The following is an 18,960-nucleotide window of genomic DNA, read 5'->3' as shown; positions in this document are numbered from 1 at the left end:
GGCGTTGCTGGACCTTCGGACTGAACAGGAGCGCCGCTTCGCGGCCATAGTCCAAGGCCAGCAAGAGGACCGCGAGCAGTTCCGGAGCTGGATGGACCGGGAGGTTCGCGCCGAGGCCGCTGGGCGGGCCAGCGCACCGGTGCACGTGCCCCTACAGAAGATGGGGCCGGAAGACGACCCCGAGGCCTTCGTGGATCTCTTCCAAAAAGCCGCGGAGGCCTGCGGGTGGCCCCGGGCACAGTGGCCGGTGCGCCTCATCCCTCTTCTATCAGGCGAAGCCCAGGCGGCCGCGCAACATCTACCGGTTGCGAACCTCCTGGACTACGACGATCTGAAGCGGGCCATACTTCAGCGGGTCGGCCGGACCCCAGAACAACACCGCCAGCGTTTCCGCTCCCTGGAGTGGGGCGAGTCCGGTCGACCCTTCGCATTGGCCCAACAGCTCCGGGACGAGTGCCGCAGATGGCTGCTGGCCGGAGGCAGCGACGTGGACCATGTCGTCGATCTGGTGGTGCTGGAGCAGTTTATCACTCGGCTCCCCAGGAAGACCGCCGAGTGGGTCCAGTGCCACCGGCCCACGTCGCTGGAGACGGCCATCAATTTGGCGGAGGACCACCTGGTGGCGTGCCCGGGGGTCGGCGCACCCCCATTAACTTCTCCCTCTCTCTCTCCTCCCTCTCTCTCTCTCTCTCGACCTGTCCCTCTCCCCAGGTCCCGCCCTCCAGGCCCTCCTCGCGTTCCCCCCAGAGGCCGGGGTGGGATGGGCCTTGGACCGTCTGGGAGTTCGCGGGCCCCGCCCAGGGGGGCGGGGCCGCTGGGGACGGGTAGTGACTATGGATCCGGTTCCGCCCCCTATCCGCGCTCAGCCTCCAACCCACTCCCCGCCGCCGGGGCGGCGGGTAGGCCTGGGCTGGCCTGCTGGCGGTGCGGTGATCCGGATCATTTTGTGGACCGATGTCCGATGATGGACATCGGAACAATGATCCGGATCCCGGACGTCCAGCGGACCACCCCCGATCAAGCAGGAGAGTACCAAATTCCTGTAAGTATCAAGGGGGGTACATATCAGGCCTTGGTGGATTCAGGATGTAACCAAACCTCGATCCATCAAAGCCTGATTCAGCCTGGGGCGTTGGATACAAGCCGCGTGGTTAAGGTGCGGTGTGTGCACGGGGATGTGGTGGAATATCCAGTTGTCCCAGTCACGATACAGTTTAGGGGAAAAAAGCATAGTGTTGAGGTGGCGGTTAGTCCCCACCTCCGGCATCCGCTAATTCTGGGGACGAATTGGCCCGCCTTTTCGGCGTTATTGGGGTCGTTGTGCGCGGATGCCGCTTGGGAAAACAAGGCTAGGAACGGGGCGGTGCGAGTGCAGGTTGGCGAGGCTGATACGGGGCCCTTGGGAACGGCTTCAGAGGAACCGAGCGGGGTTGAGAGACTGATTCTCTCGGACCGCGATGACTTCCCTCTGGAGCAGTCTCAAGACGAGACGCTAAAACATGCGTTTCAACAGGTCCGCACTATCGACGGTCAGTCCCTCCAACCCGCATTGCCCGTCACGTATCCTTATTTTGCCATAATTAAAGATAGGTTGTATCGAGTGACCCAAGACGCTCAGACAAAAATGGATACAACCCAATTGTTAGTACCAAAGAGCCGCCGGGAAATGCTTTTCCAGGCGGCTCATTCTAACCCGATGGCGGGCCACCTGGGACAGGCGGCCACGCTGAATCGTTTAATGACCCGATTCTTTTGGCCAGGCATTTATGACAATGTGCGCAGGTGGTGCGCGTCTTGTCCTGAATGTCAGTTGGTGAACCCACTGGCCGCCCCAAAAGCGCCATTGCGCCCTCTTCCATTAATGCAGGTCCCCTTCGAGAGAATTGCGATGGACCTCATCGGGCCATTAGAACGATCCGCACGCGGGCATCGTTTTGCGCTAGTTATCGTGGACTACGCAACACGATACCCGGAAGCAGTGGCTCTCCGCAACATCTCGGCGAAGAGTGTTGCGGACGCACTGTTTCGTTTAATCTCCCGGGTGGGGATTCCGAAAGAAATCCTCACTGATCAAGGCACGGCGTTTATGTCACGCACGTTAAGCGAATTGTACGGATTATTGGGCATTAAATCCATTCGAACCAGCGTCTATCACCCACAAACAGACGGTTTGGTCGAACGATTTAATCGCACTCTTAAATCCATGATCCGTAAATTCGTACAAGAAGACGCCAAAAATTGGGATCGGTGGTTAGAACCCCTCTTATTTGCGGTGCGCGAGGTCCCGCAAGCCTCCACGGGGTTTTCCCCCTTCGAGCTTCTCTACGGGCGTCAGCCACGGGGGGTGCTGGACGTCCTACGAGAAACTTGGGAGGAGGGGCCGTCGTTGGCCAAAAACGAAATTCAGTACGTCATGGACTTGCGAACAAAACTCCACACATTGGGGCGGCTATCTAGGGAGAATTTGTTGCAAGCCCAGGACCGCCAGAGCCGGTCATATAACAGGGGTACTAAACTGCGCAAATTCACACCGGGAGAGAAAGTGCTCGTTCTACTCCCAACCTCGAGCTCAAAATTAATGTCGAAGTGGCAGGGGCCGTTTGAGGTCGCACGACAGATAGGAGAGCTCGATTATGAAGTGATACGATCCGATAGGAACGGGGCACGTCAAATATACCACCTCAATCTGCTGAAAAAATGGAATGAGGTGGAATCGGTGTTGTTGGCAACGGTGATCGGGGGAGAGGATGATCTCGGGCCAGAGGCGAGCATTAAGGCGCAATCAGTCGCGCTGGCCCCTGGGGGAGACCACCTCTCACCGTTACAACTCGCTGATTTATCGAAGTTGCAAGCGGAGTTCGCTGACGTGTTCTCGCCCCTACCGGGACGTACCGACTTGATTCAGCACCATATCGAGACCGAGCCGGGCGTGGTAGTTCGCAGCCGGCCGTATCGCTTGCCTGAACACAAAAAAAAAGTAGTTCAGGACGAATTAGGCGCAATGCTCGACATGGGAGTAATCGAGGAGTCCAACAGTGACTGGGCGAGCCCGATAGTTTTGGTCCCCAAAACGGACGGCTCGGTCAGGTTCTGTGTGGACTACCGCAAGGTGAACGCTGTGTCGAAGTTCGACGCGTATCCAATGCCACGGGTTGACGAATTGCTTGATCGGTTAGGCTCGGCTCGATTTTATTCGACACTGGACTTAACAAAGGGCTATTGGCAGATCCCCTTGTCTCCATTGTCCAAAGAAAAAACAGCTTTCACCACGCCGTTCGGATTACACCAATTTGTCACGCTTCCTTTCGGCTTGTTCGGGGCGCCCGCAACCTTCCAGCGACTCATGGATAGGATTTTGCGTCCCCATGCTGCATATGCTGCTGCGTACCTAGATGACATAGTGATTTATAGTCACGACTGGCAGCGGCATATGCAGCATGTGAGGGCGGTCCTGAGGTCGCTGAGGAGAGCGGGGCTCACGGCCAATCCGAAGAAGTGTGCGATTGGGCGGGTGGAAGTAAGGTATCTGGGCTTCCACTTGGGTCATGGGCAGGTGCGTCCCCAAATTGATAAGACTGCCGCAATTGCAACCTGTCCGAGGCCCAAGACCAAAAAGGAGGTAAGACAGTTCTTGGGGCTGGCGGGATATTATAGATGGTTTATACCAAATTATTCGGACCTCACCAGCCCTTTGACTGATCTTACTAGAAAGGGGCTACCAGATACGGTCCAGTGGACGGAGCCGTGTCAACAGGCTTTTACCCAAGTAAAGGCTGCCCTATGTGGCGGGCCGCTGTTACACTCCCCTGACTTTTCTCTCCCTTTCTTGTTGCAGACTGACGCGTCGGACAGGGGGCTGGGCGCAGTCCTGGCCCAGGAGGTGGAGGGGGGAGAGCGGCCGGTGCTGTACATTAGCCGTAAGCTCTCCAAGAGAGAAGCTAAGTACAGCACCATAGAAAAGGAGTGTTTGGCCATCAGATGGGCCGTTCTCACCCTCCGCTATTACCTCCTGGGGCGGGAGTTCACTCTCTGTTCGGACCACGCTCCTCTCCAATGGCTCCACCGCATGAAGGATACCAACGCGCGGATCACCCGTTGGTATCTGGCTCTTCAGCCGTTTAAGTTCAAGGTGGTCCACAGGCCGGGTGCTCAGATGGCTGTGGCCGATTTCCTCTCCAGAAATGGGGGGGGGGGGGCTGCAGGCCGGACGGCTCCCCGGCCTGAGTCGGGCGGTGGGGGTATGTGGCAAGGGGGGCGTGGTTCAGCGAGGTCTGCAGCGGGAGAGAGGGCCGCGGGACGAGCGGTAAGTGAGTGGGTTGGACGCAGATTAATAACACCTGTCTCTTGTTCTAGTAATGAGCGCGGAGACGGGATAAAACACCAGCGGAACCGGAGACCGGGGAGAGAGAGAGTCGGACTGTTGACGCGAGACCCTGAGATATCCGGAACCCGGAAGTGCGTGACCCGGAAGCGAAACTGAGCATATACAGAGACAAACACACGCTGAAGCGTGCACATTGTGATTTGAGTTATTGAGAAAATAAAGAGCATCAACAGTCCTGCCGACCCCCGTGTCCTCTTCCTTCCTCACTATATCGAACTTGTTACACCGATATTGACAGAAAAACAGATTTTATCAAAAAATAAAAAATAAAATATCACATGGTCCTAAGTATTCAGACCCTTTGCTCAGTATTTAGTAGAAGCACCCTTTTGATCTAATACAGCCATGAGTCTTTGTGGGAAAGATGCAATACGTTTTTTACACATAGATCTGAGGATTCTCAGCCCTTTCTCCTTACAGATCTTCTCCAGTTCTGTCAGGTTGGATGATGAACGCTGGTGGACAGCCAATTTCAGGTCTCTCCAGAGATACTCAATTGGGTTTAAGTCAGGGCTCTGACTGGGCCATTCAAGAACAGTCACAGAGTTGTTGTGAAGCCACTCCTTCATTATATTAGCTGTGTGCTTAGGATCATTGGCTTGTTGGAAGGTGAACCTTCGGCCTAGTCTGAGGTCTTGAGCACTCTGGAGAAGGTTTTCATCCAGGATATCTCTGTACTTGGCTGCATTCATCTTTCCCTTGATTGCAACCAGTTATCCTGTCCTTGCAGCTGAAAAACACCCCCACAGCATGATGCTGCCACCACCATGCTTCACTTCTGGGACTGTATTGGACAGGTACTATTTTTCTCCAGACATACCTCTTAGAAATAAGGCCAAAATGTTATATCTGTGTTTAATCAGACCAGAGAATCTCATTTCTCACCATCTTGGAGTACTTCAGGTGTTTTTTTGTTTTGTTTTTTTTAAAGTAAACTTTCACATGTCTTGCACTGAGGATAGGCTTCCATCGGACCACTCTGCCATAAAGCCCTCACTGGTTGAGGGCTACAGTGATGGTTGAATTTCTACAATGTTCTCCCATCTCCCGACTGCATCTCTGGAGCTCAACCACAGTGATCTTTGGGTTCTTCTTTACCTCTCTCACCAAGGCTCTTCTCCCCCAATAGCTCAGTTTGCCTGGACGGCCAGCTCTAGGAAGGGTTCTGATCGTCCCAAACATCTTCCATTTAGAGATTATGGAGACCACTGTGCTCTTAGGAACCTTGTGCAGCAGAATTTTTTTTGTAACCTTGGCCAGAAATGTGCCTTGCAACAGTTCTGTCTCTGAGCTCTTCAGGCAGTTCCTCATGATTCTCATGATTGCTCTGACATGCACTGTGAGCTGTATGGTCTTATATAGACAGATGTGTGGCTTTCCTAATCAAGTCCAAGCAGTATAATCAAACACAGCTGGATTTAAATTAAGGTGTAGAACCATCTCAAGGATGATCCGAAGAAATGGACAGCACATGAGTGAAATATATGAGTGTCACATCAAAGTGTCTGAATACTTAGGACCATGTGATGTGTCAGTTTTTCTTTTTTAATAAATCTGCAAAAATGTCAACAATTCTGTGTTTTTCTGTAAATATGAGGTGCTGTGTGTACAGTAATTAGAAAAAAATAAATAAAATGATTTTAGAAAATGGCTGCAATATAACAAAAAGTGAAACATTTAAGGGGGTCTGAATACTTTCCATTCCCATACAGTATGTTGAATATTTGAGTTCTAAATAACTACATTCTCATCTAAAAACTCTTAAAACTACATCTCTTGACACAATAACATTTGAAAAATTACGGTGGTTTGTTCATCCACCATGACACTCTCTGAGAGAAATGTTACAAGCGGAGTGATACAAGTGGTTAGAGTACTGATACTGAGGGAATATCACATGGCTGGAAAAGGCTCTCAGCCAATCAGCTTTGAGAACCAGAAATAACTTGTGAATTATGTTTAGTTGGGTCATGTAGATAATTAGTCCATGTTGTGTGGCATTGTCTCACCTTTAATATATTCCTCACACAGTCAATGTTTTATGTGATTGGGTAACAATAATATAAAAATTGTGATGCAAAAAAAAAAAAAAAAACTGACACTGAACCCCAGTTACAGATTCACAGACACACAATTACTCAACAACAACATTCTTTATAGGCTGTATAAGTTATCTAATGCAGTAAATGACTTATAGGATCCAACAGCAATAGCAGTGCAAATAATGCCTTAAACATTGAACTTTAAAGCACATGCATGATTTATTATTGCCACAATGCATGCCAAGAACTCTTTTAAAGTATATTTACAACTTACTGTGCTGTTTTTGTTATTCTACAGTTAACTAAGTTATGTAGTAATTTTGTTTCGTGATGACTAAGGAAAGGGGGAAAAAAAATCATTATATTCAATGACATTTGAGAACACACACAGTGGTCCATCCAAACAAATTTGTACCCTGATATAGTTGATTTAGTTGTGTGTGGTTGAGATATCTGAAAAGATAAACTACACAAATCAATTCTGACAGTTTACACTAAAACATGCCTGCCATTGATAAGTGCTGATATGCTTTAATAAAAGCCTCGGATATTACAACAGATAACTTAAAGGGTGAGATTCAGGATATTAAGGAGATGTGCCAAATCCTGATCCCTCCCCGATAAATGAAATAAATAAATGAATAAAGCATGCTGCTGAGTATTCCATTTCCTTCATGTTCAAAAGTGCCACTTTTTCAAGTTATGAAATCTCATGCTTTTGTCCACTCTGGGCTTAAAGAAATTTCCCCAGAGTGTCACAAAGCAATTTCACACAAGTGAGAAAGTCAAGATGCAAGTGCTACTGACAAATCTGCCTCTTCCCACCCTCACAGAATCCCATGTTTACCTCTAGCTCTTTGTACCTCTATTTTATAAACAAATAGATTTATCTTCATTCAAAATAACTGGGAAATGTAAGATTCTATTATAAAGAAATAGATTTTTTCATTAACCAAGAATCCATTACATTGATCAAAAGTGACAGCAAAGCATTTATAATGTTACAAAATATTTTTTGTTCTTTTTCATCAAGTAATTCTGGAAGAAAACTATGACTTTTCCACAAAAAATAGTCAGCATATTAGAATGATTTCTGAGGGATCAATTCACAATATAACTGTTTTTTAACAGATAACTTCAGAAAAAAATACTGAACCTTTATATTGGTGTGTGTGTGTGTGTGTGTGTGTGTGTGTGTGTGTGTGTGTGCGTGCGTGCGTGCGTGCGTGCGTGCGTGCGTGCGTGCGTGCGTGCGTGCGTGTGTGCGTGCGTGCATGGAAACACGACATGTGCGTGTGTGCGTGTGTGTGAAAGTCTTGTCCTTGTGGGGGGGGGGGGGGGGGCGTTTTTGGTCCCCATGCAGAAACAGCTTTTAAATCATAGTGGTGTTTTTTTTTTGTGTGTGAAAATTGTTAAAAAGCAGAACACGTTCTGTGATGGGTAGGCCCCATTAAAACAGGTAAACCAAACCTTTGTCATCATAAAATGGCAAAAATGCATAATTAATTATGCACAAACTATTTAACAAGACCTTTTATAGTTTTGAAAAAGAAACAGTATCCTATAAAAAGATCAGTACATTCAGGACAAAAATGAAAATGGTGAACAATATCATAGTTAGAAATTAGATTAGAAGATTAGATTAAAAAAAAAAAAAAAAAAAAAAAAAAAAAAAAAAAAAAAACCTCATAGCTAAGTCCTCATTACACAGTGATTTGAGGATCAGTTCAAGTTCTTAAATGAACTCTGAAATGGAATTTTATTCCAGAACTTTATTCCTACATCTGCCACTGTAAGTACTGGGATTTCATAGCTCAGTGGATATGCATGGATCAACAGCTTAATCTTAAAAATGAATCACTGGTATAGAGATAACATTTTTGACTTGAGTATTCTGAGTTCTAATCCACTAATATATTTCCATAATTTACCTCTCCAGCTCTGCGGTATATTTGGATTTTAAAACAGTGATTTGTCCACATACATTATAGAAAACATTTATTTGAATATGTCTATTCATAACTATAACTTTTCCATTTATTTATTTCCTCATTTTAAGAAGCTTGCATTTGAGTGTTATTTAGGATATTTATACTTCTTTTGATTCCCAGCATACAGCGGGAAACTAATTTGGAAAAATCATTTTTCTATCACCTTCAAAACAAAAGTTATTGAGCTTTTCCTGAAGGGAGGTGATGGTATCTGATGGTGTCTTCAAGTGTCCATTTAGGGTCTCTATTTTTAATTTCCACAAGAATTGCTTGCATACACTAATTTAAAAAAGCCCTTTTGCCCGAGAATAAAAATTCTCATTTTGCACAAAACTTCTTAAATTTGAATGCATATAATAGTTCATAATTATTCCATTTGCTCAGAAAAAAACAACAACATTGTTAAACATGGCAGAAAGGGTCGAAGACGTCCCCTCTGCACCCATTGTAAATGATGCTAGAGCTTGCATTTTATTCACCACCCCAGCACCGGAAGGTTTGAAGACAGCTGTTATGCTAAGGTATAGATGACAGGAAAGGACGGAATAAGAATGACAGTGAGGAAAAAGCATGCTAACGAGTGGCAGATAAACAGACACACTATATGTCGCCTCTGATTTAAGTGATGAGAGCTCAAGAGAGGTCATGTGGCGGCTACCTCAGCATATGGCCTTAAGCCAATCTGATATTTCTAACACACCTCTCTGTGTTCTAACCCAGCAGCTCCAGAGCACCAAAATCTCCATCCCAAGTGGCATCATTAAAGTCAGACAAACTCCCTAAATGCTTTAGATTTCCCCATTTTTATACGTTCCTCTCCTTGTCTTTCTCTCTCTTGCTCCACCTCTAATCCTTACTCTTTACCTATGATCAACCACCGGTGCACAAACAGTGGTTAACTTGTTACGCTTGCAAGTCTGCAGTCCGCCTCTCCATATTATTTCTTTTTTCAGCCGAATTTTATCTCAGCTCCTCACTGAGGTCAGAGTTTTACACTATGCTGCTGCACAGACAACCTGCTGAATATCAATTCAATGAATGAATTCAGTCTCTCTGTCTTTTAGAAGCAGGCATTTAAAGAATAAATCTGAGGGTACTCATCGTAAAACTAGAGGTAAATGGACTGAGACTTCCATCCACTGTGATTGTCTGCATTATCAATCAAATGTTCTCTGCTGAAGAAAATGCATATGAATACTAAACCATCTACTGAAGAAACTCAAATAAATGGATTGATACACAAAGATGTAAGTTTTCCATCACCATCAATCAACAGTAGTGGACTAATATGAAGCGGTTCTGTGAAACATTTCTGACAGAGTTGCAGCCAAAGTGGGAATTTGAGTGGATAACAGAGTGACTAACAGAGAGATCCCACTAAATTCACAGCTTCCCTGCTGAAGAAAACAAAACACAAAAACTTTCCAAACTTTTGAGTCTTGGTCTAAATAAAAAGCACAACCATATTAAGCAGCTCAACTGTTTTCAACTGATAACTGTCATTTCTTGAGCACCAAATCAGCATATTATAATGGTTTCTGAAGGATCATGTGACTATATAAAAAAAAAAAAAAAAAAAAAAACTATCAAAGCAAACATACAAAAAAAAAAAAAAAAAAAAAAAAAAAAAAAAACATTCTACTAATGATCATCCTTTTTAGATAAACACACCGTCAGGAAGATAATATTTCTGCCAACTACAGGTTCATTCACTGTTGATGGATCTGTATCCAGACTTAATCTGCCTGTGTTAATCTGTTACCTGAATCCAGGGCCATCTGTCATTCTCGGCTGCGGTCCAAGCGTTCACAAGACCCTTCTTATTCAGCCGGGCAAAGTAGGGATACCATTTCTGGAGGCCGAAGAGAGCTCGGTGAGTGGAGGAGGCTGTTATCTGCTGGTTGGAGATGATTCCACCCTCCATGCCCAATGGACCGGAACATTCTGCTCAATACACACAAATGACACATACATGGAGAGGTTAGACTGACAGTGCACAGACAGCGCATCATATATTATGGCTCAACTTTACATAAAACAAGCTTTTGACAAATAACAACAGCCCTTTGTACAAACTTGTTATTTTTCACATCATACATTTTGTGTTTATGTGAAGGTTCCATAAGCTGGATCCTTATAGACACATCCCCAATATGTGTAATAATGCGCACTTTATTTATTTAAGGATGCTAAATGTATTTGTAATTGAGTCTATTATCGATAAACAAACAAAAATAGGCTTTCAATAAAATGTGCCTGCCTAAGCAAGTTATATATTATTATATATATTATTTATAAATACATTTAAATTATTTAAATCAGTGTTACTTGACTAGAGAAATTTGAGAAAAAGGGCTGCTATCTTGTCAAATATGTAGGAAAACTTTAACAGTCATAATGCACTGGGCATGTTGGCTTCCAAGGCAACTCCCAATCTGCTCTTATAGGGTAGACTTGACCAGAGTCAAATAGCACCTTGTTGCTTGACTAGGAAATAATTCTTAGCAAACTTTCAGTGGACTTGTTCCCCAGGTCCAAGAATTCAGAGTCAACATTTAGCGGGAGTTATTTTCAGTTACCATTGAAGGATCCACAGCATTGTAGACACTAGCTAAAGGCTGCAAAGAATCAATATGGAGATACAATATGTATGTATTAAAAAAAAATATGGAGATAACATTGCGGCAGAACATCTGAAAAACCTAAGAAACCTAATAAAACCTTTAAAAAAAAATGCATGGCCCATGCTTATCAAGGAGTCTGCTGCCTCCATGTTGTATGCAACGCTTCTTTTGACCATTCCAGTGTCAGCGTCCTTGTTAGAATCGCCCTGGGAATCACTATCCTTGTTGTATCCTTCTCTGAGATCTCTCCAATGGACACCCTTTCTTCCTTCTCTTCCGTTACAAAAATGATTTCCTTTCATTCAGCCTGAGATGATTTCCAGCTGTCCCACCAGGGGACATAATTTCCCCAGCAGGAATCCCATTTTGCATTTGCATTTGTTTTCATTAAGGATAATATCAGCCTTGGTGTTCTCATTTTCAAAATAGTGAAGTTCACATTGTTAAAACAATGAATGAATTGTTTTATTGTTTTTAAGTAAGTGTTTTACCTGTATTTTGAATTACACATTGCATTGTTGTCAGGATCCTGCCCTGACAGTCTTGTCTGTTTTGTCCTTGTTTAATGTTTCTTTGTTTGTCTTGTGCTTGAGCACATGGCTGTCTTTGTTTGTGTGAGCCATGTGTTCTGCTTGCTCCGTCTCCTCGTTTGCCGTTACCACGCCCTCTTGTTTAGTATGGTCTAGTCCCCATTTAACCAATTGTACTCACCAGATTCTCATGTGCTCTTGTGCCTTTATATTGTGCTCCTTTCCCTCATGTCTTTGCTGGTTTGTTGTGTGTGTGCGCAGTTCTCTTTATCTTTTCAGTCAGTGCTAGATTTAGTTTCCCTTGTCTGATTTTATCCTTTTTGATAAACTCTAGCTTTTCTTTTTTCCTGAGTTTTTCCTCTAGTCTAGATCTAGTCTTTATTTTTGATCTAGTCTACCAAGCCTTTTCTTTTAGTCTTGTTTTTTTTATTTATTTTCTCTCTAGTTCCCTGTTAGATTACAGGCTTGTTTTTGAATTCCATTTTTAGAATTTGGTATTTACGTAATTTCTCTTTGCTAGCTCGAGTTATCTGGGTTATTTGTGTGTGTGTGTGTGTGTGTGTGTGTGTCTTGTGTTGGTTCCTGCCCTGTGCCCTGAGTTTTCCCTGGCCACTGTTTCTAACTGCCAGCCAAGACTGGAACTACTTCTGAGACATAAAGCAACAAGCCTGGGGTTCCTTGTGTTCCTGCCTGGTTTTTCCTACCATCACCCTGCCCAATCTGTACTCAAGTCTGTGCTCTCCATAGACTGGTCTCAGGCTCTGTACACACGAACACGGGTATTTTCAAAACCACAGCTCTTTCTACGCGGTTTGGCTTTTTTTCCAGATGCAAACGCAGTATCCGGTTACTGAAACCAGATTTTTTTTGGAAAACTCATGTCAAGGTGACAATTTTTAAAAACTCTGTTTGCAGCGTTGTTGTGTATACGGTGAAACCAGGGATTTTGGCTTGCGAAGTTGAAGTGTGCGCAGTTCTCTCCTTTGTTTGACGTCATATTGTGTGCTGTTATCTCTTATGTGTACATGAGTCGAGTCTATGCAATGGCGGACGTAGCCTTTAATAAGTTGGCAACAATTTATAAAAAGGTGCACTAATATGCATTAATTCATTCTTAATTAATGCACAGATAATAATGAGTTAATGTATTATTAATGGTGAACTAACCCATTTAGTAAGTGGGTCACCCTGTGATGCAAGACCTGATCACTCTGTCGGGGTTTATTCTGCGATAACAACCGGCTGGGTGTACATTATCCCGCATATTACACGGCTACTAGTCTCAAATAAATAATTTTTAGACACAAAATATTGTCTCGAGATTAAATATTTTATTAGCTCTTCCGCAAAGCTTCAGCGAAGATAAACAGTTCCAACCTGCTTTAAGCCTTTATCTATTTGCCATATGCCCTTGCTAAATGTTGAAAATGAATGCTGAAAGGGTTAGTTCACCCAAAAATGAAACCAAGCCTATCATTTACTCACCCTCAAGTCATTATAGGTGTATATGACATTCTTCTTTCAGACAAATACAATCGGAGTTATATTTAAAAAGTCCAGGCTAACGTTAATCCCAGCAGTAGTTGTAGTTGTGTTTGAAGTCCATAAAAAATGCAGCGGTCCGTCAAATAACGTGCTCCACACCACTCCGATGGGTTAATATTTAGACAAATATCTATATTAAAAACGTTATAAAGGAAACCTGCCTTGAAGTCTTCCATTGTAACCCACGGCTGTTTAAGCCACAAGATGACGCCAGCGTTAAGCATAGAAGTAGTACCGGTCAAGATAACTCGTAGTACCGTATGAGGATGTTATCTGGAAATAACGTACCGCTGGAATGCGCGATTGACCAATCAGAATCAAGTATTTCACAGAGCCGCGTAATAATTAATGATAACTGCATCAGCAACTAATGGACATTCAATATTATTGATAGATTAAGTAATCATTAAATTGTTCTTAATTAAATGTATCATAATGTATTAATTCCTTAATAACATATTATATTAACTAATAATGTAAACTAACGTGTTAATTACCACGACGGGACAAAGCCATGCATTTCAACTTCCAGTTGTCTGCTTTAATTAATAATTTGCTGATGATTTATAAAGGTATCATTATGTTATGACATTTCTTGTTGGGGCACATGACTATTAACTAATTCAGAATTAATTCAAAACTCATAACCACAGTTACATATTACTTAAGTCAGTTAATAGTCATGTGGCCCAACAAGTAATGTCATAACATAATAAATCATCAGCAAATTATTAATTAAAGCACCCGTATTGTAAAGTGTTACCAGTAAGTCTGCTAACAGCACTTATCACATGTATACCGATACATGCGCAGTAATCTCATTGTATTGCAGAACAGAGGCGCCAGCATGCAACAATACAAAGTAGTAAGGAAAAAGTTTAAAGGTATTACAGTCCACTAGGACCCTGCCTCTGTGTATATTACCTTTTACTGAGTCCAAAGTAAAGGAACTTGTAGGACTGAGCCCATGGCATCCCTCAGTGGTGCAGTGGATGGGACCCATGTGGAAATTAGGCAGCCAATCATAGCATGTTTTTTTTGCTTTTTGTCTTTTAAACTGTGCTTGAGGGGACGAGATTGTTTTTGTTTTTAAAACAGATGAGGAAAAACTCATACAGTGAAAATATACCAGTGTACATGTGGACTAGGCCTAAGTGATCATCATCCCTGATTGTCATCATGTCGGCTGTCCCCTGCCCTGCTGTTTGAACTTTCTCTCCCTGTTGTGTCCTCCCTCATTCAGAAACTCTGACTGTTGTGTTTTGGGGTCAATAAAATTGCAATGTCCTGGCAGAAAATTACCAGTACACTTCTCCTTTTTCATTTCTGTACGGTGCATAACAAGCCATAAGTGAACATGTTTTCATGCTCCTGTAAACTTTACTTTAAAAGTTGTGATTTGTCCCCTCTAAAAAGAGGCATTCAGGTGCATGTCTCTTACTTTCAAAGTCAGCATGGTGTTTTCACAGGCTGTACGCCTCTTTGTGCTTAAATACCTCAACCGTGTGAACATTTAATTGGAAATGCATGACTTGCATGGAAGTGTAATGCAATTAGATAGTCTACAAGTGTCTAAAACAGTTTTTATTTTGGTTCAAAACATCACTTTAAGCTTTCTTTGGCTTTTTGCCTTAAAGCCATTCTCTCTTTCATCTGTCTCTTTATATCTCTGAGCAAACATGCTTAAATCTCTTAAAGTTGAAGCATTGCCAATGACCTCAGCAACGAAAGAGCATTAACTAGAGCTTGTGTTTTTAATCGTCTGAAATAAAATGTGCACACTGTCAATGCTTAAGTCTCTTATTCTCATCATGCCTGTATTTATTTGATCAAAAATACAGTATTAAAAAGGGATATTATATTTATTTTTTACTTGGGAAAAACAATATGATAAATACATCAAAATTGAATGCATTGTACCAGATTTAGCCAATGGCTAATTTTCATCTGTAGTCCATAACAGGTCACCAATAATAATCTTCCATTTGAATATATTCTAAAATGTAATTTATTTAATACTCAATGCACCTCTATTTAGTGTCACGCTATCCTTCAGAAATCATTCTAATTAAAAACATTAATCTCTTTCACAAAAAAAGTATAGTATGAATGGTAAGCATTAGGGATGAAACGATTACCAGTTTCATGATAAACCACAATATATTGTACTGACAGTAAGTAATATCGATTAAAATGTAATAATCATTAAAACCGCATGATATTATCACGATTTTGAAAACTTGCGGTAAATCCTGCATCAATCAGCATCAATCTGACGCAAGTGGAGCACACAATGCTGTTTTCTGAATGAGAAGATATGGCAGCGCCGGGAGATTTTTCAGATTTTTCAAAAGGACCAAATCTGAGGTGTGTCATATTTTGGCTTTTACAAAAGTCCTGAGGGAAACTTAATTGAAGATGGTCACCCTGTCTGCAGAACATGCAAGAAGAAAGTTGCTGTAATATGAAGAAAGAATTAAAATCTGCGAAGATTTCAATGCACACCTTTTGGATATTTAATACAATGAGCTGTCAAATCATATGAAAATATGGATATGCATTATTGTTAGGGCTGTTACTAAAAAAATGCTAGATTTAAATGCATTATAGCTGATCGAACACTGATGAGAATATTGCTTGAGAACACATTTACAGAGAGATTAAAATTAGACAAAATTATTATTATATATGCGTTATACATTGCTATTGATGATAGTCATTATAAGGGAGGAAATCCCACAGAATAGAATCTTGCTTTAAAAAAGTGCATATAGCTGCTTGATTTATTTTTTCATTTTCAAAAAATATAACTTGTATATTAAACTATAAAATATATACTAAATATTGTATATATAACTTGTAAAATATAACTATGTTTTACGGGTGTGCATCTGTTATTTTTGAACACTTTCATCTAATTTGAACAAAACGTGATAATATTGATAACCGTGATAAATTGGTTCTCTATAATCATGATGTGAAATTTACATACCGTTTCATACCTAGAAAGCACATAAATCTGCATCTCTCTCTTTTTGTCCCAGTGGAATTACTGGGACACTCAGAGCCTCTTTAGTCCTTGTATCACAAACATCCTTCTTTATGCAACTTGCAAATGAACCTTGTCCGTTCTCATTTAAAAAGGTTCTAGTAATTAGTCACCCATCTAGCAAATCAATACCGGAATGTTGAATCATCATCCTTAACATGAACTTCCTCCAAGGCTTCTGGGAAAGAGAGGATGTTTGTGAGTTTGTTTACTTAACACGAGATGTACAAGATGTACAAAGACATTTCTCCATTACCTCCCATCTTGAGAACTATGAATATGATTCAATAATTCAAGCCCTTATTTTCTTCATTTTCTAAACTATAATCTACTGGCCTGTACTGTACTGTATTGTGTGTGTATGTGTGTGTGTATATATATATATATATATATATATATATATATATATATATATATATATATATATATATATATATATATATATATATATATATATATAAAGGGGTCTCATCAAATTCTTCGTTCATGTTCACTATGATTTGAATACATATCTAATCAACTGTTATTTACATTACATTAACAAGACATTTTATGTATTCATAAACTTAAAATGCGTGCAAGATTTAAAACCAAATTGTGGAGAAAGACAGCATTTCTGCATATTTTTCCAACGACCAACAAATGACAATGACAGAAACCAGATGAATGCAGTGCTGCAGGAAAGATAGCATGCCTGCTGTTAGACAACCTACTGTTTCCCAGGCATTTCTACTATGCGGCTGGCTAGTTCAAAAACAGTTCATTTTTAACATTTTGCTGAAAGACTTTTAAACATTACAAAGTTTGTCTAGAAGAAATCCTGCATAAATCTGACTGCATTCATCTGAAATTGATGGATGCGGTTATGAATGAGAGCAAAAGGTCAAGAGGTGTAAATCATGAAATTTCCATCAGAACCTTTACACTAGGGGTGTAACGGTACAAAAAACTGACGGTTCACTACACACCCCGGTTTTGAAGCCGTGATTTGGTAAGGATTCGGTATAGCGGGGGGTTATACTAAATTGTATACTAAATATACAATTACTTTTAATTTATTTTTTATTAAAACAATGGTTTACTGAACAAATTGTGTCTGTCCGTAAATGAATTAAATTATAACTAAAAGTTTCTTAAAGATAAATCTGTAAACTATATAGGGGTTACACATTACTATATTAAATGTTAACGACATAGCGCAAACTATCAGCCTAAATTAATTTGCTGTTTATTTTTAGATATAATAATCAACGCTCAAATGACACATTGTATGCAAACATGTTACCTTCACATAAGGTTTTTCTAAGACTTCTAAATCTAATGATACAATTATGTTTTTAATCAAATTCGTTGTTCATTTATACACAGTGGCTGTCAATTTCATGACAGATTTATATAAACAATACATTAAATAAACAAGGCATCACTAGCCGATTAAGTAGAATGACTATATAGTGCATATATTCAGCAAAAGAGTTAATCTCTCCAGTAAACTGACAAGCTGTGGACTGTTGCCTGAGGTGAATTTAATGCTGCGGACATTGTTTACAAGCTGTTTTATTGACATCGTTCCACCGTTGACACTGATTGAGCGATTACATGGCATATGATACATTTCAGTAAGTTATACCTTCAGATGTTGATTCATGTATCCTCTTTAAAATAATTTAACTGTTAACTGTTAAAAGAATGCTTTCGGTATCCATCCATCAATCCATCCATCCATCCATCCATCCATCCATCCATCCATCCATCCATCCATCCATCCATCCATCCATCCATCCATCCATCCATCCATCCACCCATCCATCCCACCTTACAACTACACAAGATAAAAACAGTGTTAGTTCCCCATCTGATTGTTGTCAAAACCAAACAATAAGGTGATGAAATGAGCATGATGACATCTGGTGTTCCGCTGTATATGGATAATCTAAATGTCCATCGCCTAGTGCTTGTTCTGAATGCACAGCATCACCACACCATACACACACGCGTGCCCTTATTTTCCACTCCATTTCTGTGTAATTTAACAATGTTGCCAGGGTTGTAACCCCACAAATACATTTATTAATGTTTTTCGGAATCCCTCTTCTCCTGCATAGCAAACATGTTCCAAGTGTTGGTCTGATTGTTTGAAAATGCGCATAGGCCACTGTGTTGATATACATCTTCAATTCAATTTGGGCTTTGACATTTCAGGTGCCTTTTCTTCATCCTGGGTGCTCACTACTAATATTTACCCAGGCTTGGCACTCCATAGCTCCCGATTGATTCATCTCAATTGCCTGGTGCTGTTTGAAGGAGTCAGAAGTTTCTGTTTTGCCTCTTCCCTTTTCATCCCTCAATCACAAAGACAGTTTTGTGAGGAATCAAAGAACAGACACATCACAAGAGTAAACTTATGACACCTACAGTCACAGCAGATTTATGTTCACTGAGAATCCATGGATTCAGAGATCAATTATGTCACCCAAAAATAAAAAAAATATATATTATTTTTTTCTCCCTCTCTCTTGCCATGTCTTATTTTTATACTGAGCCAATTGTATTATTTTCACAATTTTAACATCAAAGAGATATGTTTCACGAATGCCATGCAGCCCTTTTATTATTGGGGATCTGTTGTATCTCTGTGGGGTACTATCTATCTATCTATCTATCTATCTATCTATCTATCTATCTATCTATCTATCTATCTATCTATCTATCTATCTATCTATCTATCTATCTATCTATCTGTCTATCTGTCTGTCTGTCTGTCTGTCTGTCTGTCTGTCTGTCTGTCTGTCTGT

At 41.5% G+C, this 18,960-nt stretch overlaps 1 protein-coding gene across 1 annotated transcript in view; it reads right to left on the bottom strand.

Moving 5' to 3' along the window:
* edil3a (EGF-like repeats and discoidin I-like domains 3a) overlaps window positions 1-18,960 on the bottom strand; it is a 296,332-nt gene that overhangs the window by 104,481 nt on the left and 172,891 nt on the right. Inside the window, 1 exon segment of the mRNA XM_067438243.1 lies at window positions 10,180-10,361. Coding sequence (XP_067294344.1) covers window positions 10,180-10,361 — 182 coding nt within the window.

Source organism: Pseudorasbora parva, chromosome 3 (assembly GCF_024679245.1).
Source record: "Pseudorasbora parva isolate DD20220531a chromosome 3, ASM2467924v1, whole genome shotgun sequence".
NCBI lineage: Eukaryota > Metazoa > Chordata > Actinopteri > Cypriniformes > Gobionidae > Pseudorasbora > Pseudorasbora parva.
This window is presented reverse-complemented; position numbering and strand designations above follow the sequence as displayed.